Source organism: Microcaecilia unicolor, chromosome 6 (genome assembly GCF_901765095.1).
Source record: "Microcaecilia unicolor chromosome 6, aMicUni1.1, whole genome shotgun sequence".
Taxonomy (NCBI): Eukaryota; Metazoa; Chordata; class Amphibia; order Gymnophiona; family Siphonopidae; genus Microcaecilia; species Microcaecilia unicolor.
In genome coordinates this window covers 250,413,721-250,438,142 of record NC_044036.1, presented here as the reverse complement: position 1 = coordinate 250,438,142, position 24,422 = coordinate 250,413,721, and the positions used below count along the sequence as shown (strand labels likewise).

Here is a 24,422-nt window from a genome sequence, read left to right as displayed (position 1 = left end):
GATCGGCACTGGACAACGCTTCAGCTGGCGGAGGTTGGGGACCCCTGCCAGCCAAGGTATTTGCTGCAGCAGTGGGTGGGGAGTGGCAGGGCATCGGGGGGGGGGGGGGGCGGCAGAACAAAATGTGCCCCCCACTTCAGGCTCTGGCCCCCTCCCACCGCAAAGTCTGGCTACGCCTCTTCTTGATGGTATCATAATATCTATGATATGCTACTATAAGTGTAACACCATAGAGCAAAATAAATAATGGATTAAATACACAAGGGTCAAGTCACATTGAATATTATTATTCATTACTCTACAAATCATCACTATACGTATGTAGGAGAGATCATGTTCCATCCAATGTTTTTTTCACAAGCTGCAGAAAGATTCCAAGTATTTTACAGTTCTCTGCTGGATGTGATGGCAGTCTGATTCAGTAGCATTCTGGATTTACTGCCTGATTCTATGTAGCGCGCAGAGAAATCCATGCCGAAATTCAAGTGTATTCTATAACACATGTAACTTAATTGACTTAATCAGCATGATAACAGCACATATTCAAGCAATAATTAGCACTAATTGGCAATAATTAGAATTTACACTTACACAACTCGTTAAGCATATTCTGTAATGAACTGCACCTAAATTCTAACGTGTGCAGTTCAAAAGCAGAGTGGCTATGAGCAGGTAAATGGTCATTCCCAAATTTACACACATAGTTATAGAATATGGCCCAGGCACTGCTTATAGAATATGCTGAGGCAGAAATGTTTACCACGTGGATTGTTTAGGCACCTTATATAGAATCTGGCCCTTAATGTTTTAAAAACTTGTGATATATATGTATTTTATTTTATGGGTAATTCAACATACACATTTAGGGTTACGTTGTTATTTTGATTATTATTATCTCATTTCATTACTGTAATTACCTTTCTTTAACTAGCAGTCAGGATGGCAGAAGTTGTGGCACATGTTCATTATCGGCCCTTAGCAGTACTACCCCTCTATGTGGAAATAAGTAAGGGACAATGGTTGGCCTACTATCGGAAGATGTGTTCTGTGGTCAGGGAGGACAAGGACTTATATTCCCCAGAGATAACGGAAAAGGCTGATGACGCATTAGAGCTTTGCGAACAGTATCTAGAGTTCCCCAATCCTGTTATGATCTGTGGTGCTCTCTCTATATAAAAGCTAATGTAGTGCTCAAGGAGGTAGGGACCTTATGCAAGGTTGGCCTACCTGCTTTTGATCTCAGTCAAATAAGAAGTGGCCCTAGAATTGTTGAGGTGTTGATTATGCAGCCCAATCCTAAGATCCCTGGTCATGAGAAAAATACTGGCATATTGATATGAGCAGTATTGGCTAAATACTTTGCTTGTGGAATTATAACTAAATGCATTATCCATGACCAGGCAGAGTATGTCACTAATGCTTTTCCTCCTGTAAGCCACAGAGGAGACAGCTCTCATTTAACTGTTTCAGGTTCCTATAGGAGAAATGCCTTGGATATAAAAATTTGAGCATGTCTCTATCCAAAAAGCAGCCTCAGATCCAGATCCCTTGATAAGGACAATGGAGTGTTTCTCTCAGTCAAATACCGGTTTTAACAAGGAAACAGCAAAAGATTTAAATTCAGCCTTTCCCTCTAAAGAGGGAAACACTGTTTGTCCCATAGAGGATGCGGAGCTAGAGAGGTGTTGTGAACCAGAGCAACATATTGTTTTAGACTCAGTTTCCCAGCAAGGAGACAGTGTCCCTAAGTCTGTCTTCCCTTTAGTGGACACAGTTCTGCTGTAATAACAGAACCACCCAAACCCTCCACTTGTGATAATAGCAGTGTTAATTTATCTTCCATGCAGACTGACAGTGTTCCTGAAAAAGGAAGCTCTAATGTAATGTAAAAAAAAAACTCCATTGTTATCAAACATTGTTAAGAATTAATGCACTGCCAAGAATAAGAGCTCAATGCACAACTCCCCTGTTTGCCCTGTTTGTGCCTGCATGGGAATGTGAATTTATTGTGCCAGTCTCTCTCTCAATGAAAGACAGTGAGGAAATGACAGCTACTGTTCTCCCTCTGGAAGGGAGAGCTATTATGAGTCTAGTTGAGCCCAGACAAGCAGAAGCCGTAACACTGAAGGAGTGGGAAGGAGGGGAGGCTGTAACAGTGCCTCCTCTGCCCAGTGAGCTAGACTCTGGTCATGGCACAGACACTGAAATAGATTCCAAGGTAGAGAATTCTGTTGATAAGCCGCACACTTTGGTAAATAATAACAACTCTCCCTCTGTGTTAAAAGCTGGTTCTGTTTCAGAGAGAAATTCTCATGCTGTCTCTACAGGAAATAAGACCCTGCCCATTGTAAGTAACCATGGTTCCTTAAAACAGAAAGCATTGCATAATCCTGCATGTCTTTCTTCCAAGATAAAACTAGCAGACATTCAGAGTTATAGAAGTCCACTTACATATTCCTCAGATGGTCAAGTCAGGAAATGCAACTAGAGAAAAGATAGGAAAAGAAACACACATACCGAAGGTACTGATGAAAGGTTACAGACATGCAAAGGTCTAGAACCCAGTCATAGCATAGTCCAGGAGAAGGACAGGTTACGTGCAATAGACAGAAGGACTGGGATTAAAAGACCTGTGCCACAGAGAAAAACAGAAATGGGAAAATTAAAAGCTTTGTTCCTCATGCTTCTTCTGCTTGTTTTCTGTATGCCTGAGGTAGTGGAAAAGGAGCCCTCAAGAGCAGGTCTTAAATCCAGTTTAATTTTTGGCCACCAGAACTTAACTGGTTTAGACAATATTCAGCACTAACCAGTCAAGTTCCTAGCAGATAAAGATAGGATTGCTATTTACGCGGTCTTCTTGAACACTTAATCCAGGGCTGATCAGCATTAACCACTCTATTGTGCGATATAGCCTGTTAGCTGCTATGCATTAACCATGAATATTCAACAGAGAAAACTGGCTTTCTCCCACTGAACATTAGCAGTTAGCTGGTTAAACGCTATTTAACCGGCCAGGAGCCATTGCTAGTCAGTTAAATAGTGCTGAATATCAGAGGGAAAAGCCCTACCAAGTTCCTACCTTTTTCTCAGATGTCCTGTAGGCTAATAGTAGCAGCTGTTTGAATAATGATCTCCTTCTTACCTTTTTTTTTTTAATTGAAATTCAAAAAATATGAAACAAAACTGTATAGTACAAGGGAAAGAAAAGTAATAACAAAGAAAAGTGTTGCCATACTGGACAGATCGAAGGTCCATCAAGCCCAGCATCCTGTTCCCAACAGTGGCCAATCCAGGTTACAAGTATCTGGCAGGATCCCAAAACAGTACAATACATTTTATGCTGCTTATCCTGGAAATAAGCAGTAGATTTTCCCCAAGTCCATCTTAATAATGGCTTATGGACTTTTCTTTTAGGAAGCTATCCACAACTTTTTAAAACCCTGCTAAGCTAACTGCTTTTACTACATTCTCTGGTAACGAATTCCAGAGTTTAATTACACCCTGAGTGAAGAAATATTTTCTCTGATTCATTTTAAATTTACTACTTTGTAGCTTCATTGCGTGTCCCCTTGTCCAAGTATTTTTGGAAAGAGTAAACAAGCGTTTCATGTCTACCCGTTCCACTCCACTCATTATTTTATAGACCTCTATCATATCTCCCCTCAGCTGTTTTTTCCCCAAGCTGAACAGCCCTAGCCATTTCAGCCTTTCCTCATAGGGAAGTCGCCCCATTCCCTTTATCATTTTCGTCGCCCTTATCTGTACCTTTTCTAATTCCACTATATCTTTTTTGAGATGCGGCGACCAGAATTGCACACAGTATTCAAGGTGCGGTCGCACCATGCAGTCATACAAAGGCATTATAACATCCTCATTTTTATTTTCCATTCCTTTTCTAATAATACCTAACATTCTATCTGCTTTCTTTGCTGCCACAGCACACTAAGCAGAAGGTTTCAAAGTATTGTCAACGATGACTCCTAGATCCTTTTCCTGGTCAGTGACTCCTAACATGGAACCTTGCATCATGTAGCTATAGTTCGGGTTCCTCTTTCCCACATACATCACTTTGCACTTGCTCACATTAAACATCATCTGCCATTTGGATGCCCAGTTTCCCAGTCTCGTAAGGTCGTCTTGCAATTTTTCACAATCCTCTTGCGATTTAAGAAATTTGAATAACATTGTGTCATCGGCAAATTTAATTATCTCACTAGTTATTTCCATCACTAGATCATTTATAAATACATTAAAAAGCAGCAGTTCCAACACAGACCCCTGCAGAATCCCACTATCTACCCTTCTCCATTGAGAATATTGATCATTTAACCCTACTCTCTGTTTTCTATCTTTTAACCCACTACCTCCTATCCCATGACTTTCCAATTTCTTCTGGAGTCTTTCATGAGGTACTTTGTCAAATACTTTTTGAAAAGCCAGATACACAACATCGACTGGCTCACCTTTATCTACATGTTCGTTCACCCCTTCAAAGAAATGTAGTAGATTGGTAAGGCAAGATTTCTCTTCACTAAATCCATGTTAGCTTTGTCTCATTAATCCATGCTTTGGAATGTGCTCTGTAATTTTGTTCTTTATTTTTATTTTATTGCTTTTGTATCCCACATTTTCCCACCTATTTGCGGGCTCAGTGTGGCTTACAATACATTGTGATTGATGGAAGTACAGCTTGTTACAATTCAATATTGGGTTACATTGTGGAGAATTAAGGGAAGACAAAGTCAATTCAGAATATCATTTGGGGGATACATCAATGGAATGTAGCAAAGGGGGATGATAAGACGATAGAACAGTAGCCTGAGAACGTTAAGGTGTAACAGTTTTATCTGTGGGTGGAGCTTTAGGTGTGGTGAAAGTATGGGGAGGAGAATTCAGGGGAAGTGTATTGATGCATTTCTATTAGTGTGTATGGACTTCATGTGTTTTGATCCTTACAGTAAATTCTCTCAAAGAGATGAGTCTTCAATAGCTTGTGGAAGTCGGTTAATTCGTAGATCGTTTTCAGGTTGCGTGGTAGTGTATTCCAGAATTGCGTGCCCATATAAGAGAAGGTTGATGCATGTAGTACTTTGTATTTTATGCCATTGCAGTTAGGGAAGTGGAGATTGAGGAAAGTTCTGGATGATCTTTTAGCGTTTCTGGGTGGCAGGTCTATTAAGTCAGACATGTATGCAGGGGCTTCACCATGAATGATTTTGTGAACTAAGGTGCATATTTTAAAGGTAATACGTTCCCTGAATGGGAGCCAGTGTAGTTTCTCACGTAAGGGTTTTGCACTTTCGTATTTTGGTTTTCCGAAGATGAGTCTGGCTGCAGTATTCTGGGCTGTTTGAAGTTTCCTCAATATTTGCTCTTTGCAGCCTGCATATAGTGAGTTGCAATAGTCCAGATGGCTGAGTACAAGTGATTGCACTAGGCTGCAGAAGACAGATCTCGGAAAGAATGGTTTAATTCTTTTCAACTTCCACATGGAGTAGAACCTCTTTTTGGTTGTGTTGTTCGCATGAGTCTCAAGTGGTATGTGGCGGTCGATAGTGACTCCAATGATTTTTAAGGTTTCTGATATTGGTAGATTAAGTTTAGGTGTGTTAATTTCGGTAAATTTTTTCATGTTGTATTGGGAGGTAAGTATGAGGTGTTCATGATATGTAGACTTTGGTTGATTTCGTTGGAGATTTCCTTAATGTCTTGTTTGAAAGGAATATATATCGTTACATCATCGGCCTATATGTATGGGTTAAAGTTATGGTTCGATAGAAGTTTTGCCAAGGGAACCATCATTAGGTTGAAAATAGTTGGCGAGAGGGGGGATCCCTGTGGTACTCCACATTCAGGTGTCCATGCTGCAGACGTAGTTGAATTTGATGTGACCTGATATGAGCGTAAGGTTAAGAACCCCTTGAACCAGTTTAGGACATTGCCTCCGATGCCAAAATATTCGAGTATGTGTAGTAGGATTCCATGGTCAACCATATCAAAGGCACTTGACATGTCGAATTGTAAGAGGAGTATGTTGGTGCCGGTTGCGTTCATTTGTTTAAATTTGGTCATTAGGGTAATTAATACTGTTTCTGTGCTGTGGTTTGACCAGAATCCTGATTGGGCGTCACGCAGCACTGAGAACTTGTTGAGATAGTTTGTGAGTTGTTTGGTTACCATCCCTTCTGTTATTTTGGTTATTAGTGGTATTGATGCCACTGGTCTGTAGTTAGTTATTTCGCTTGCGTGTTTCTTTGTGTCTTTGGGTATTGGGGTGAGTAGAATCTTTCCTTTCTCCTTTGGAAAAAGTCTATTTTGTAACATGAAGTTCACGTGGTTTGTTAGATCCATTATGAATTGTTGAGGAGCTAACTTCATGAGGTTGTTTGGGCAAATATCTAGTTTGCATTGGGATTTAGTGAATCTTTTAAGCGTTTTAGAGATGAGGTCCTCTGATAGTATTTCGAATTCGGTCCAGATCCTGTCTGCTGGATATATTCCGTCTTCTGGGTCTAGACAGTTTAGGAGTGTGGAATATTCAGTAGGGCTGGTGGGTATTTTGAGTCGCAATTGTATAATTTTCTCCTTGAAGTATTTTGCAAGGTCATCGACTCCTGGTGTATCTTTCCTGTTATTTGTAACTGGTGTGGTGTCTAGTAGTTTATTTACAAGGTTGAAGAGTTTGTGTGTGTCTTTATAGTTTGGTCCAATCATTATTTTGTAGTGAAGTCTTTTAGTCTGTTTTATAGTGTATTTGTATTTCCTCCGAAGTGATTTCCAGGCATTCAGTGTGTGTTCATCTTTCTTTTTGTTCCATGTGCGTTCTAGTTTTCTGACTTGTGTTTTGAGTTCTTTCAGCTCTTCTGTGAACCATGAGTTTGATTTTTTCCTATGTGATGTTCTGGTTTGGATTGGTGCGATTGAGTCTAATGTAGTCTTACATATGTCATCCCATTCTTGGAGGAATTGAACGGTGTCTGTGTATGTTAACCATTCGTTTTGGTAGACCTGTTGCCAGAATGTTGTGGGGTCTATTTTTCCTCTTGTGGTGTATGTTGTTCGTTCATGTTTGTTGACTGCGTTTCTGTGTATTTTTCGCCAGTGGAGGGAGACGTGTGCTTTGTGGTGGTCTGTCCATAGTGTGGGTGTCCATCTTGTGTCTGTAAGTAGGAGAGTTGAGTCTGGGTTGAATTTGTGTGTAATGATGTCTAGTGTGTGTCCTTTTTCGTGTGTTGGTTGATTATTAGGTGCGTGTAGATCCCAGAGTTTTAGGAATTATTTGCATTCTTGTGTGCCTGTTGAAGTGTCGTCTTCAAGGTGTAGGTTGATGTCTCCTATTATGAGGATGTTTGAGGCTGAGACACATGTGTTTGAGATGAAGTCCATGAGTTGTGTTTGGGAGTCTTTCCATTTTCCTGGTGGTCTGTAGAATAGGATTGTATTGAGGTGTCCTTGTAAGTTCGGATGGGTGATTCTTGTCGAGGCGATTTCGAGTTGTGGTGAGGTAGATTCGCCAGTGATTGTGATGATGAACTCGGATTTGTAGATTATGGCTATTCCACCACCTCTTTTTCCATTTCTTGTCCAGTGGGTGATTTTGTATTCTGGTGGGCAAGACTTTATAATAGTCTCTACTATTTTGCCTGGCATTGATGTCAGGCTCACCGGTCTGTAATTTCCCGGATCACCTCTGGAACCCTTTTTAAAAAGCGGCATTACATTGGCCACTCTCCAATCTTCTCGTACCATGCTTGATTTCAAAGATTAATTACATATTTAGCTTCATTGCATGCCCACTAGTTCTAGTATTTTTGGAAAAAGTACAAAAAAGATTCACATCTACCCACTCCACTCCACTCATTATTTTATAGACCTGTATCAAATTTCCCCTCAGCAGTCTTTTCTCTAAGTTGAAGAGCCCTAGCCGCTTTAGGCTTTCCTCAGGGAATTCATTCCATCCCCACTATCATTCTTGTCACCCTTCTCTGTATCTTTTCTAATTCCACTATATCTTTTTTTGAGATGAGTTGACCAGAATTGCACACAATATTCAAGGTGTGGTCGCACCATGGAGTGATACAAAGGCATTATAACATCCTCATTTTTGTTTTCCATTCCTTTGCTAATGATACCTAACATTCTATTTGTTTTCACAGCTGCCGCTGCCGCACACTGAGCAGAGAGTTTCAACATATCATCAACGATGACGCCTACATCCCTTTCCTGGTCGATGACTCCCAATGTGGAACCTTGCATGATGTAGCTATAGTTTGGGTTCCTCTTTCCCACATGCATCACTTTGCACTTGCTCACATTAAACAGCATCTGCCATTTGGATGTCCAGTCTCCCAGTCTCATAAGGTCCTCTTGTAATTTTTCACAATCCTCTTGCGATTTAACAACTTTTAATAACTTTTTGTCATCAGCAAATTTAATTACCTAATTACTCCCACCTCTAGACCATTTATAAATATGTTAAAAAGCAGCGGTCCTAGCACAGATCCCTGGGGAACCCCACTATCTACCCTTCTTCATTGAGAATACTGACCATTTAACCCTACTCTCAGTTTTCTATGCTTTAACCAGTTTTTAATCCTCAATAGAACACTACCTCCTATCCTGTGACTCTCCAATTTCTTCTGGAGGCTTTGTTGAGGTACTTTGTCAAATACCTTTTGAAAATCCAGCAGAGTATCTTTCATACCATCTAACATCAAACTGCACAATAGAGTCTCTCTACCAATCTATAAGTACTCCTCAGAAATGAGGAACCCAAACATATAAATTTTCAGGTATAGCCAAAAACGAAGTGTAGAAAGCAGCACTCCCTTCCAATACAGGATTACATAGACCTAGCATAGCACCAAATTGACAAATCAGTCTAGCACATGGCATGAGGCACACAGGGAAGGAAAAGGAGGAAAAGAGAAAATTCAACCAGCCCTCCCCCCCAAGAATATATTAAGTCAGGAGGAAACCCCAGGTGGCCGGATCCAAGGCAAAAAACATGAGTAAAGTTGTCCAACATTTCTCCCATTATTTCATCCAGCCTTGTAATACTGCTGTAAACCACTCCCCATTAATAATCTGATGCAATTTTGTAATCCATTCAAAAATTGTAGGTGGTTGCAGACGCTTTCAGTATGTGACCAACACCAGTGTGGCTGCAGAAGCAGAAAGGAGACGAGATGTTTTCTATCCAATACCTCAAAACCTGTATTGGAGATAATCTGCAGCATAATCAAACCATAGCTTAGTGCACAGGTGATAGAGAAAATATGGCATTTAACTGTCCACACTGCGTCCCAAAGAGGCTGGATCCGAGCACAGTCCCACTACATATGCGCCACAGTTTCTCAAACACGAGGAGGAAATTGAATTATTAAATTTGTGCAGTTTTTGTAGGGTGAGATACACCCTGGAAAGCAACTTGTACTGGGAGTCTTGATGGGGAAACCACCTTGGCTGCTTTCGTCACTGCCACAGTGATCATCTCCCAATGTTCCTCCAACTGGGATCAAACCAACTCACACTCCCATTGCTAAAGGAATCTGTCAACCCACAGGTCCTGTGCAGACACCAAGGCTTTATAAAAAAGAGAAATAATACCTTTAAGTAGGGGTCTAAAACGACGTACAATCACCTAAATTTCCATAAAAAAATTAAAACCAACCTGTTTAAAAAGGCATACCCTACCGATCCAACGTAAATGCCTGACCTTGGCCACACAACTAAACTAAAGCATGTAATGGACATAACACAACTCTTCCACTTTACGATTCCTAATGTGGCTGTGCCACATGAACTTTATCTTACCACAACATCACATTGTATTTGTTCACACCGGAGTCTGCAAACGCCTCTCCGGTACTATGTAAGCCACACTGAGCCTACAAATAGGTGGGGAAATGTGGGATACACATGTAACAAATAAATAAATAAATAAATAAATAAATTTAACCCTGTGAGAGTGTAAAAAATCAAAACCTTGATTTAAAACAAAGAGATGAGGGGGCAAGGAGCAGCGGTCCAACACTTGAGCTCTGATAAGGATCAATCCCTTGTGTATAAAATAAATAATTCTAGCCAAATCATTTTCTGACAGCCAGTTAAATCTAGATCCGCAGTCCTGACACGGCGGGAACAAGGAGGTGGTTTGCACAGCCATCAAGGGAGATACCTCAGGTAACAGCTTACAATATCTTGCACCTGCCTCCATACTTGTAAAGTCGCCAATGGGATATCTTGAGCTGCCAATAGCGGATGTGTATAGGATAGATCAGTGAAAGGTATAGAACTAATATCCCAAGGTGTCATTGCTAGTTGTTCCATGGCGATCCATTATGGATCACATCGGGTAACAGAGTTGTTGAGCGATTAGCAAATATTTTTTCCAGTATTTCGCATCTGTGTTTATGACTGAAATGGGTCGGTATGACCTACATTGAATGGGGTCCCTTCCAGGTTTGGCTAACATAGTGATTACTGCTTGGGAAAGAGGAGAGGAACCAATTGCGAGTGAAATTGCCCGTGGGTAGATCCTGTTAGACCTTAAGGAGTTCCTCCCTCAGTGATGACACCCTCCAAAATTGTGCTTTGGTCTTCTGAAAACACGTCTTTAATAGTATCTTGCAAATAATTATGTATATCTACTTCGGATGCGGTCAAATCTGAAGAATATAAAGCCTGATAAAAGTCAATAAATTGATTCTCAATATCAGCTTTACAAGTTACCAGCTTCCTTGATAGATTTCGGATTTGAGTGATAATAGTTTGGGCCACACGCTGCTGTAATTGCGCAGCCAGAATCTTATCTATTTTACCCCACTTAACATAGTATGTCCGGGTGGTCTTCCTATAGAGAAGCTCCAACTCCTCATCCAAATATTCATGACAACTCCTTCTGCACTGTAATAACTCTAAGGTAGTGGTATCTATTTGAGAGCTAAAAGAGAATATGAAGAGAAACTTGCCGAGAAGGCTAAAACTCACAGTTACAACTGTCAAGGCCTCTTAAGACTTGCCTTAATATCCTGAAGTATAACCTTGGCACACCAGCACACACATGAAACCTCTTTATTTTCTGAAATTTCCTTTATTGAATAAATATAGATAGTTTACTCACAGTCAGAAATATTGCTCCAAGGCAACAGAAACTCTATAATTCTGAGAGCTGTATCATTGGTTGAAGATAGAAATCTGAAGAAAGGTAGCTTTATTGTAGAGGTGAGAAAATAGTTAAACAGATGCAGGTAGTTCAGAGCTGGGTGGCTGGAATGTGCAATATCTTATTAGAAAGAATTAACGAGGTAAAAAAAACAAGTTAATTATGAGGGGTTTAGCAAGACAAGTGCTGTCTGAAGCAAGATGGAGAATGTCTGATAGAGGAGGAGAGGCCAAGAAGGGGCTCACACAGGGCCAGGGAGGAGGAGGAAAAGGGACCAATAGGGACAGAGCCTGCCATCAGGTAACAGGGGTGGTCTCAGAGGGCAGCCCTCGATTGGAGGGAAAGATCATACCTAGCTGACCTCTCAGGACAGAGATAGTAAGAATGACCAGGAAATGATAACAGATAGACAAAAGAACAAACTTGGCTGAGAAAGAGTGGAGGTCTTTGCAGGAGGATAGACCAATAGTGACAGACTTTATACAGGCAAGCAAGGGTGACTGCATTACATGTGAGACTACATTACAAACAATGCATTACTCATATATCTTTGCAGTGAGGACTGCAGCAGTAAAAATCCTTAAAAGTGGAAATAACAGTAAAGGCATTAAACTCATTTTAGGGTCACACTATAAACTAGTGTAAGGCTTCAGAGGACGAACAACAACTTTTTCAGGTACATCAGAAGCAGAAAGCCTGTGAGGGAATCCGTGGGAGTTGGATCAAGCAGGAGCAAAACGGGCATTTAGGGAGGACAAGGCCATAGTGGAGAAGCTGAATGAGTTATTTGCTTTGGTCTTTAAGGAGAAGATGTAAGAGAACTGCCTGTACTGGAAATGGTTTTCAAGGATGATGATGCGGAGGAACTGAAAGAAATCTCCGTGAAACTGGAAGATGTACAGAGCCAAATTGACAAATTAAAGAGTAGTAAATCACTTGGACCAGATGATATATATCCAAGGGTACTCAAAGAACTCAAACATGATATTGCTCACTCTCCAACTAGCATCGTGTAAACTCTCCTTCTTACTTTTGTTGATATTTACATCTTGTAGATTTTTGTCAAAATCTTGAACTAAGAGAAATGTAGTTTATGAAAAATTAGATGGTAGAGCAGAGGACTGTAGGGCAAGACTATAGATACCAGTACTATGCATTCATCTACCAGTTAATGTTCTTTAAAAAATTCTAAAGATATTAATACAACTTGAAAATCTTTTTACTTGTGTACATTTTCTCACCATGTGAAGTTTGAAAGGTTAAGTGAATTTGGATTCAGCAGTTTAAGATATTTTCCTGCCCTTCCCTGGAAGATTTATGATCTAATTTTGTACCTGAAGCAATGGAAGGTTAAGTGCTTTCACCAAATCACAAGGAGAAGCAGTGGGATTTGAACCCTAGCTTCCTTAGTTATCAGTCTTCTGCTGTAACCACTAGGCTGTTGTAAGCTCTATCATGTGTGATCTATGGTGAACAGAGTATTCATATTAGGGAACAGCCTTCAATCCATTTCATGGTTTACCAAATTCTTGTTATTTTAATATTACCCGGTTCATAGACAAGCAATCACATAGGTTTTCATCAATATGCAGAATGCAACTCATACCACCATCTAATTTACTCTAAATAATTGGCAACATACTTGCAATCAAATCCATATTCAGACATTGAACACTTCTGAATTCTGTAGCCATATTTGCGCTTTAAAAATAGCCTGCAGCAGATGCCAGAAATAGCTAAGAAAATGTGACAGCATCAGCAACAAGACTGCTTTCCACCAAGAAGTTCAGCAAGAGAACCAAGAACAAGCAGATCAGGAACTAGAAATTAAATTTCTGCCTGGCTACAGATTGCATTTTGCTTGCCTATACACAAATTAAGCCAGTCCTTTTAAGGATAAATGTGCTTAAATATACATATATATCAGGGGTGGAAAACCTACAAGGAGATATAGACAGGGTGAAATTGGTCTGGAGGGTGGCTAATGAAATGGTCGGTGGTCTTTGTTATGGAGCATGGGGGCAAAGATCTCAGTGTGTGTACTTTCAGGGGAAGGCAAGGGTGGAGAGTTATGTTGCAAGCATTTGGATGCCTCCATGGCATGGGTGCGCAGGGATGCGCAGTGAGCAGGCCTCTTTTAGCTGGGGGGGGGGGGGGGGCTGTACAGGAAGCATAGGGTGGGGGTGAGGGAAATGGCATCAGGAATGGTCTAAGGAGGTACAATACTCCTTTGCAGAGCATGTGATAGACGTATGGAACAACAACCCAGTAGAGGTGATGAAGATGAGGACCATATACGAATTCATGAGATACTGATACATTCTTATATTCCGCAGCAACCTTTAAGTTCAGTGTGGATTACATCAGTCAAAAGAATTCAGACAGACCTGAAGAGGTTACAAGCCAATAAGATATAACATCACTAACAACAATACATAATCAGCCCTATGCTATTGAAAGTATTTATTAAAAAGAAACATTTTCAACTGCTTCCTAAAAGCTATATAATCAGGAATAACTCTGATCCTGGATAAAAAAAATATCCAGACGTGAACCATCAAATATGAAAAAGTAGCTGAAAAAAAATCTGTTTAGAACAAATACCACATGGATTAGGAAACTGTAAGAGAAAAGAATTTCTTGAAAAAATATACCTAGACTGTGACAGTAAGCTTTCGAGATCTTTCAGATACGAAGGTACATCTCCATAAAGTATCTTAAACATAAAAGTGCATAATTTAAAATGAAATCTGGCTTCTATCGGAAGCCAATTCAACCTAAACAACAATGGAGTGGCCCTTTCAAATTTATGTGCCGAGTAAAATAAGGCAGGCCACCGTATTTTGAATTGACTGAATTTTTCTCATTAAAAACTTGCAGCATCCCAGATAATCCATCTGACGCAATACAAAACTCTGCACAACTAATTTAAAAGCTTCTTGATTAAACTAACTCCTAATCCTTCTTAGTTTTCTCATCATATAGAATTATTTATTTTATTTAGATTTTGCTTACACCTTTTTCAACAGTAGCTCAAGGTGAGTTACATTCCTGGGAGGGCTCACAATCTAAGTTTGTACCTGAGGCAATGGAGGGTTAAGTGACTTGCCCAAGATCACAAGGAGCAGCAGTGGGATTTGAACTGGCCATCTCGGGATTGCAAGACTGGTGCTCTAACCACTAGGCCATGCCTCCACTCTTGTAAAGAATGTTTTCTTTACAAGAGCTTGGAATGCTTGTTGAAAGGCAGTATACAAATAACTCAATAAACGTAAACATAGGCTGAAGGGTGTTAGAAATGGGTGATCTGAGTCTTTCACAATCTCTCCTAAAGAGTTTTAGCCTATTGAACCTTATATCTAGAGCAGTGATTCCTAAAACTGGTCCTGGAGGCACCCCAGTCAGTCAGGTTTTCAGGATATCCACAATGAATATCCACGATAGACAGATTTCCATGTACAGCCTTCAATGCATGCAAATCCCTCTCATGAATATTCATTGAGGATATTCTGGAAACCTGACCAGCTGGGGTGCCTCCAAGACCAGATTTGGGAACCACTGATCTACAGCAAACTTGTGTTAATGGCAAATTACTAAAAATAAATAAGGTATTCCTGCCCATTTGAAGAGGGATCTGGATACTCTGCCTAGAGGAAGATAGAGGAAAGGGGTTTATTGACATACTGTGTCTGGTAGGGTGAGAGTGAATAAAAAATATGACTTCTCTCTGTTCTGCAAATTATAAGCACAAAAACAGAGAAAATGACAGCAGAATATTATATTATATATGGTCTATCCAATCTGCCTATCTATACCGTCTACTAATCCCATACTTTCTTGGCTTTAGATACAGTCTTCATCTCTACCACCTCCACTGCGAAGCTGTTCCATACATTCATCACCCTTCCCATAATGAAGTATTTCCTTAGATTTCCCTTGAGTCTATCCCCTTTCACCTTCATCCTATGCCCCCTCATTCCAGAGTTTCCTTTCAATTGAGAGAGACTCGTCTCCTCTGCATTTATGCCATGGAGGTATTTAAATGTCTCTATCACATCTCCTACTTTTCTTCCAAAGTATACATTCTGAGATCTTTAAGGGGTCTTTTTATTAAGTGTTGCCTTAGAGCCCTTACCCTTACCTTTTCCCATATGCTACGGGCCCCCTCCCTGCCCATCTTCAAATCCTTGCTCAACACCCACCTCTTCAATGTCGCCTTTGGCACCTAACCACTATACCACTATTCAAGAAATCTAGACTGCCCCAACTTGACATTTCATCCTTTAGATTGTAAGCTCCTTTGAGCAGGGACTGTCCTTCTTTGTTAAACTGTACAGCGCTGCGTAACCCTAGTAGCGCTCTAGAAATGTTAAGTAGTAGTAGTAGTAGTACTATTGTATCCATAGCCAGAAAATGGCCGCTTTTCCATTTACCAAATTAATGGCCTTGCACTAATGTTGTAACAATTGTATAGAAATATTTATATATTCTTGATAAACAAGATATCTTGTTTATGAAGAATATATAAATATTTCTACACAACTGTTAAAAAATTAGACCGATGAGGAGAAAAGGTAGAGTTTCTTCTCCCAGTGAAGTACCATAAAATACCTCTTTATATAAATATATGTTGAAATTATTATAGCAGCAGCTGTTTACTGTGTTTTCTGGAATTGATACCTGCTGTATTATTTATAGTGACCTTCTGGATTGCATACACTAATGTTGCCATTAGAGGATGGCCATTACCAAAAATTAGCACATAAGCCCTTACTGCCATCTATTTCTTAGGCATTAAGGGTTCAAGTGCTAATCCTGCACTAATCGGTTAGCATGCAATAATGTGGCTGCACTAACTGACTCTCATTGGCACACCCACTCTTCGCCTTCTCCAGTTCCCCCCTGAGAAAACTAAAGGAAAATATTTTTAGCGTGTGGTTTGCACATGCACGTTAGACTTTTACCGCAGGATGCCTCAGCACGTCTCGCGCTGTGGTAAGCGTATGCTAACACTTACCACAGCCTAGCAAAAGGAGCCCTAAATCTGCCCCCATACACTTTATGACAAAGACTGCCAATTTTAGTAGCCGCTCTCTGGACCAAATCTATCAAGAATTGTTCACAGTATTCTCAATGAGGTTTCATCAGAGGCTTCTACAGAAGCACTATCACCTCCTTTTCCTGCTTGCCATTCATCTCCCTGTGCACCCAAGCATTCTTCTGGCTTTTGCTGTCACCTTTTCCATCTATCTGACCTCCTTACGATCACCATTTACAGTCACTCCAAGTCCTGTTCTTCTTTTGTGCACTGAAGTACTTCAACCCCAATACTGTATTGCTCCCTTGGGATTTTGCAGCCCAAATTCATGACTCTGCATATTTTAACATTAAATCTTAGCTGCCAAATTCTAGACCTTTCTTCAAGCTTCGCTATACCCCTCCTCATGTTATTCACACCATCAGCAAAAAGGCAAACTTAGCAGTCAGACCTTCCACAATATTGCTTCTAAAAATGTTAAAAAGAATAGGACCAAGCACTGATCTCTGCAGCACATCACTGGCAATGCCTCTTTCCTTACAGTGAGCTCCATTTACCATTTATGATTTCATGTAGTATGTGCAGTCCCTAGGAGTACAACTGACTTCTGATTTTGGGCCAAACATGGAAAAAAAGAGACCTGAATGGGGTGAAAAATAATAGTAACAGATAAAAGTCTACAATGCAAGAAGCAGTTTACTCAGGTTACTGTTTTTACTCTTCTCAGTGTTCAACTCCTCCAAAATATTAAAAGCCATCAATCTTTTATATTTCATTCCCGGCTCTTATAGTTTACAGTTTATTTGGGTTTCTTATACTGCCATTAACTATCCTGCAGATCACAGTGGTATACAATTCTAAAAACAAAGAGAAAACAGAAAAGAACTACAAAAATGGATAGGACAGTGATCGAAGATCCCAATCATTCAGCCTCTCATACATTAGTGGGCGGAAGAAGAGAGGAAGAGGGGAATATTGCAGGAACTGGGTGGGAAATCGATAGCGCCTTATGTGAGATTAAATGCTTGCTGAAAGAGCCATGTTTTGAGTATTGCTTTGAATCTTTTAAACGATCATTCTGCACAAATTGAAAGGGGCATAGAGTTCCAGAGGAAAGGTGCAGCAAAGAAGAAAGCTCGATGTTAAGTACATTCCAGTTGAGCATAGTGGGGATTAGGTAGGCTCTTATATCCCGTTAAATCAAAAATTGAAATCAAAGCTGGTTACAGAAACACTAAGCTCAGAACTAATAAACAGATTTACAAATATTTCAGAAACAGATGAGTCTTAAGAGAATGTCTAAATAGTTGATAAGAACCCATGTGCTTAACATATATTGGAATACTAGTAAGAAATGCCTGTTTCGGGGGAAAATGAAACGGGCGCTAGCAGGATAATCCCCCCCCCCACCGTCCTCCCTCCGTCCCTCCCTCCCGAGTTCCAGACACCTCCTCCGTGCCTCCCTTCCGAGTTCCACACCTCTCCTCTCCCTCCCTCCGTCCCTCAGTGACGTGGTTGCGAGTTTGTGAAGTTCGGTATGCTCTCCCAGCAGCTCTCAGAGAATGTGTGGAAGTCGTCCATTGTGTCTTCGCCGCCCCACCCTCTGCGTCATCGCGTGTTGACGCGAGGGCATAGGTACACTGACTGCAGCCTGCAGGCCAAACCGGATATCTTGGGCGCCTCAAGTTTCCGGCTTGAGGCTTCAATGGAACGTTGGGTGCCTTTTATATATATAGATTATTCCATAATTTTACAGGAGAATAGCTAAACATACTGTCATGATATCGTTTAAAATGAATCCTATTGACTGAAGAAAATCCTAAATCCAAAAGATAATGTGATAGAGTCAACGATCAAATATTCAGAAAATTCAATAAAGCTATGTGATCTAGTGGGCAATACCCATAGACAATCTTATATAAAAGACATGCCATTTTAAATTCTACTCTGGCCTTAACAGGGAAGCAATGTATTTCCTTCAAACATGGAGACACATAGAGGCATATTTTCAAAGCACTTAGACTTACAGAAGTTACATAGGAACCTATGAAACTTTGTAAGTCTAAGTGCTTTGAAAATGAGCTCCATTGTCAAATTGTTTGCAACAAAAGATCAGCCTAGCAGCACAATTTTGCAGGAGCTATAGACGTGACCAGGACACTTGAGAAATATCCAACTGTAATGAACTACAGTAGTCTAGTTGTGGCAGAATTATCGCCTGAACCAGCTTTCTAAATTGATCAGGAAAAAATTATTTACCAACAGCAGTAAGTTGCCTTAGTTTACAAAATATTCTTCTGCTGAATCCTTTTACTTGTGTTTCCATCGTAAGTTTAGAATCTAGGATAAATCCTAAAACTCTAGAATATGTTTCAAATCTTATACAATCTCCTGAATTAAGTTGTAAATTCTTTGGAATACTTTCTAATGAGGTACTGAAATATAACAATTTAGTTTTTGTAGCATTGAGTTTCTGAGAAGCACACTGCTGTGTTTTAGTAATACAAACAAAAATTAAAGAATCTCTGTCCTGTTCTAAAACTGATAATGGAACCAAAATAAATATATCGTCAGCATATGAACAAACATAAAATAAGGATGACTGTAAAACAAACCCTAAAGAACTCATAAAAATATTAAACAGAAAAGGTGAGAGCGGAGAACTCTGAGGTACTCCATAAGTAGGACTCCAACTATCAGAGAGTTTTCCATTTTTAATAACTCTATATTGTCTGTTTTTAAGACAATCCTGAAACCAACTCAAAACTGCCCCTGAGAGGCCAAACTCACTCAATTTGTTTAACAGAAGAATATGATCAATTGTGTCAAATGCCCTTGATATATTAAACTGCAGGAGCACAGATGGAATATTATGACTCAATTGTTTTCTAACATTAGACACAATGGTAACAAATAAATCCCTCAGTGTTATGCATAGGGCAAAAACCATACTGTGAACTATGCAGACCCTGATAGGAATCCCAAAAGGACAAAGTTTGATTTGCAACAATTGTTTCCACAGCTTTGATTGCCAGGGAATATTAGCCACTGGATGAAAATTAATTGTCCTTGATTGATCTAATCCTCTAGATTTAGGTATTGGTGTCAAAATTATTTTTATTACTTCTAAAGGAAAGCAATCTATTTACTAAGGGGCCCTTATACTAAGCCGAGTAAGCGTCTACGCATGCCCAACGCACGCCAAAATGGAGTTACTGCCTGGCTACTGTGTGGCTCTTGTGGTAATTTCATTTTTGGTGCGTGTTCAATATGCACGTCCGAAAAATAATTTTTATTTTCAGACATGCATATCAGATGCGCGCCAAGTGGCATTTGACTGTGTGAGACTTTACCACTAGGTCAATGGCTGGTGGTAAGGCCTCAGACCCAAAATGGGTGCGTGCCAATTTTCATTTTGCCGCACGTCCATTTTCGGCAAAAATTTAAAAAAGGTATTTTTTACAGGTGCGCTGAAAAATGATTCTGCACGCGCCCAAAACATGCATCTATACTACTGCAGGCCATTTTTCAGCACGTATTTGTAAAAGGACCCCTAAAAAGGTTAACCAACATTCCAATTCTTTAGGAATATAATTTAGCAAATAAGAAGGACAATCAATTAAACAAAACTTATCATCCTATTTATGTAATATTTTATGTACCTCTTCAATTGATACAGGATGAAAATCCGACCATGACCGATCAACACTTACTCCTGTATCACAACCAGTAACCCTAGTCTGCATCTCCTTATAAAAATCAAACTCTGGGGAAATAAGTGCTGATCTAATATACTCTACCTTCTTCCTAAAAAAAAATAGCCAAATCTTCTGCAGAAAGGTTGTAAATCATCAGATAATTGTGTTATAGAATCTGTTACTGTTAGAAATCTAAAAATCTGGAATAGCCTCTTTTGATCTAAATAATTTCCATTCATCAAGTGTTGATGGTAGGACTTTTTGTCCTCAGAAACTGACGATTTATAAGCTGTTATCATAGATCTCTATTCCCCCTTTCTTCGTAAATTAGATGATTTCCTCCAATCTCTCTCAAATCTTCTACAGGCACATCTCATATCTCTTAAAGCCTCAGAAAACCAAGGTGATTTTTTCATTCTTGGAGAACTTCTAACCTTTTGCAAAGGAAATTGATTTAAAGCACCGACAGCCAATCTATCCTACTCCTGCAACATCAAGCCCCCATCTACAATATTCTGATCAAGAATTTGAAACATACATGACCAAACCTTTCTGGCTCAACCTTCCTTTTAGGGTTAACCTTTTTTTTACAACTCTTAATATTTCTAAATTTGTATGGAAGATATAAAGTAAAACTTCCTAACAAGTGAACAGACCATAAAACGTTTGACTAATTAACAGCAGACATTGAAAACAATCCATGAACGATAATCAGATCTAATGAATATCCCTTTTCATGGGTAGGTTGAGAAATATTTATTTGAAAATGTAAAGAATTAAAAAACTCTAAAAAAAGAACTAACTGTATCATCTCCACTATCCTCTATATGCAAATTAAAATCACCTGTAAGTAGCACATAAGGAAAAAGGGCTGAATATTTTGTTATATATTCCAACAGGTATGGCTGAACCTCAGACCAAATACCTGAAGGTCTATATTCAAGAATTAACCCAATTGAACCTCCAAATGTGTCATCTTTAAGTTGACAAATGAACATTTCCAGACTCTGAATCTCCAAAGTATCCATCTACTCAATGAGACATGCCTTACCCTGACAGGACACCCAGCACCAGGTTGAGCATGAAGAAAGAGCCGATGATAATGAGCGGGATGAAATAAAGCCAGTTCCAGGTGTTTCCTGCTGCATCATTTGTCTGGAAAGCAAAACACAAAGAGAAGAGTTAAAAGTGATGAGTTCCAGGAGACCCAGACATCACCATTAATATTATCATGGAAAGCTGCAACAGAATGCAGCCCTCACTGGCAACATAGGGCATCAGTTGAACCACTGTAGCTGCTGGCAATCTCCTGCCCACAAAGGCTGAGAAATATGCTTAACACTGTGCATGGTTCCCTAATCTGATGTCAAATAGACTGCACAAAAAAAAAAAAAAAAAAAATATATATATATATATATATATATTACTGTTATTGCTTATCTAACAAAGACACAGGTTTTCCTGGATAAATCAAGTCAATCCCATATGAAATGTGTCTTTTTTAAAAAGACAATTCACCATTGTACTGTAAAGCCTATATAGAACTCAATTCTATAAATGGTGCCCAAATTTGGGCAGCAAAAAAAAAAAGAAAGCGTGGTAATCACTACTCTATAAATAGCAATCCAAATTGGGCACCATTTATGGAATAGCATATAGTGCCGAGATCTGTGCACAGTTTTGAACATGAAGATTTATACCAACTGAACCCTGGTGTAAATATCTCAGTGCCAACACGGTAAGCGGGGTAAGCACTGCAGGGGGGCGCCGACCTCTGGAGGGCGCCGCCACACCATGCTTACCCTCACCGCTTACTTTATTTAAATTTACCTCTGACGTCGCAGCAGCTGAGCAGCGTCAGTGAAAGCACTGCCGACGTCTTCAGCCTTCCCTTCCCTTCACGCTGGTTGGTTCGTTCCCTGTGTCCCGCCTTCTTCTGACGTCATTTCCTTGCGAGGGTGGGACACTGAGGGAACGAACCAGCGCGAAGGGAAGGCTGAAGACGTCGGCAGCACTTTCACTTACGCTGCGCAGCTGCTGCCACGATGGAGGTAAATTTAAATTGGTTGCGGATCGCTGCGCACACCGCTTCTCGCCCTTCCCCTCTCTCCGATTTCTAGTCAAGCTGCAGTGCATTGCAGGGGGAGGGGGTACTGTTTATTTTGATGAACTGATTATCTTGCAACATTGAAGTTTTAGGAACAATCGCACCAGCCCTGAGGAAGAGTTTTTGAAACTTGGTGCTGAGGTGCCAGAAAGAGTGGTAGCACCAACAGTGTTTAAAATTATTTTCATACATGCCTAGGATTGTGGACTGGGTTAACTCCTTTTATTTTATATACAATGCAGCCATAAAGTAAAAAAAGTCAAGGGTTATCAAATTTTAAAAGACAAAGAATCATCTGCAAATGGAAAAAAACTAGACGATTCCTTGTCTTTTAAAATGTGATAATTCCAGTCTAAACCGGTTAACAGCCTGTTCTGTTTCTGAAAAAAAGGAAGAGGAAGGGGAAAGCAAGGCAGGCAGTGAGGGCGCTCCTGCAGCTGCCAGTGCCACCTCAGGTCACACGCTCTCTCACACTGGCAGGAAAAGAGCCAAGTAACAGGGAACGCCAAGCTGACAGCTTGGATATCTGCCCTCTTTTGGATCTCCTTGTGACTCTGGGCAAGTCACTTAACCCTCCATTGCCCCAGGTACAAATAAGTACCTGTATATAATATGTAAGCCGCATTGAACCTGCCATGAGTGGGAAAGCGCGGGGTTCAAATGTAATAAAAATAAAGTTTATTAGCACTTCCCTTTCTTAGTAAAGAAACAACAAATAGGATTACTGAATTGGTTCACTGATTTCACCTTTGGTGAATACTCTTCTCATCTTGCAAGGTAGCCCTTGAGACTGAGTGAAAGGTAGATCCTCTTCATTCCACCTTAAAATAAGCTTTTACGGGGGCCCGGCTCAACTGGTAGCTGTTGTGTAGCCTGGGGTGACAGAGTGTACCTGTGAACGTGTATACGCTCCTTGTCTGGTGCTCCCCTCTTCTCCCAGCAGGGCAACGTTAGGAGGTAGCAAATAGGGGCAATTACCCTGGACCTTCATGTTACAAGTGGCCCGAGTTTGGCTTAAGCTAAGAAATCCTGCAGATGGTCTTTGGAGCCCCTTAATGTATAATGCCACCCTAGCTCCCAGTCTCATCTCCATTAGTAGGAGCATGGGGCAGAGCAACTAAGGCAGCTTGACATAGTTCTCTCGGGAAGCTGCAGCTTTATGTCCAGGGCTGAGCCATGTTGCAATGACAGCTGCGGAGGGAGGTTTAATTGTGCCATTCTGCTTGTGTTAGTGGCAGACAAGGAGGTTAGATCAAGAACAGGAGACGGTAAGCTTGTAAGCCTTGCCATGATTGCTATTGAGAATGATATATGTGCCCAGTTAGATATCAAAGATTTAATTACTAATTTCGTGGACATGAAAGCACAAAAAGCTAAGTGGTTGTAAACCCTCTATTTGTTCAGCAATCCCACAAAGATGCACTCCATCTTTCAGCTCCTATTTCCTTTGCATCTTGTGCCACATGGGGGGGGGGGGGCAACTGATAGTCTGCAGGGGGGCACCAGAGACCTTAGGCACGGCCCTGCTACCACGCCCCTTCGAAAGAAACTACATTGGCTCCCTGTCAAAGATCGTATCACCTTTAAACTCTGCTCTCTAGTTCACCAAATCCTTTATGGAGAAGTACCTGGCTATATGATAGATCTCATCTCCCTACCGCTTCAGAATACGTTCCGGCTCTCCCGTTCATATCTTACCCTCCACTATCTGAACTGCAATGGAATCAAGTACAACTCCACATATGCTACCCCCTTCTCTTTCATAAGCACTCAGTTTTGGAATTCTTTACCGAGGACCATCAAAACCATCACAGATCATGAAGACCATGTTATTCAGAAGTGCCTACCCTGCGGACTCTTCCAGTGACTCCACTGCTGGAAGCACACCGATCTAGAGACATTTGGACATATCCCCCTTCCCTCTTCTCTCAAAACTTCCCTTCTCCTTCCATCCATTCCTATTCTTCCCCATTATCTCTTGTAGGTTTGTTGTATTAGCTTCATTTTACTGCATTGGCGCCTGCCTCTGTGGTGCATTGTAAGCCACACTGAGCCTGACACTGTTGGGAAACTGTGGGGTACAAATGAGATAATAAATAAATTATCAGCACTAATTGGCTCATTAAGAAATTAAATTGTGTGCCTCCCCAATTCCAGCCTCAGGCCCCCTCAACCCTGGTGGCCAGTCAAGTGCCTGTGTTTTACGCACTACTGGCTGCCCTCCTGCTCCCTGCACTGCTGTTCTTCACTGCACCTTGCACTGCTGTCCCACTCTCTGCACTGCTGTCCTTCAATTTTACAGGCTTTCCATGTGATACAATTTCCTGTCCCACATAGGCAGGATGCTGCAACAGTGTTTACCTCAATGACACTGCTGGCGGCACGGAAAATCGAAGAAGGGCAGCAGTGAAG

General features: G+C 40.5%; 1 protein-coding gene across 1 annotated transcript in view; it reads right to left on the bottom strand.

The window, feature by feature from the left end:
• CACNA1B (calcium voltage-gated channel subunit alpha1 B) overlaps positions 1 to 24,422 on the bottom strand; it is a 1,447,778-nt gene that overhangs the window by 759,550 nt on the left and 663,806 nt on the right. Inside the window, exon 7 of the mRNA XM_030207102.1 lies at positions 20,955 to 21,058. Within this exon, the coding sequence (XP_030062962.1) occupies positions 20,955 to 21,058 (104 nt within the window). The remainder of the gene's footprint in view (positions 1 to 20,954; positions 21,059 to 24,422) is intronic.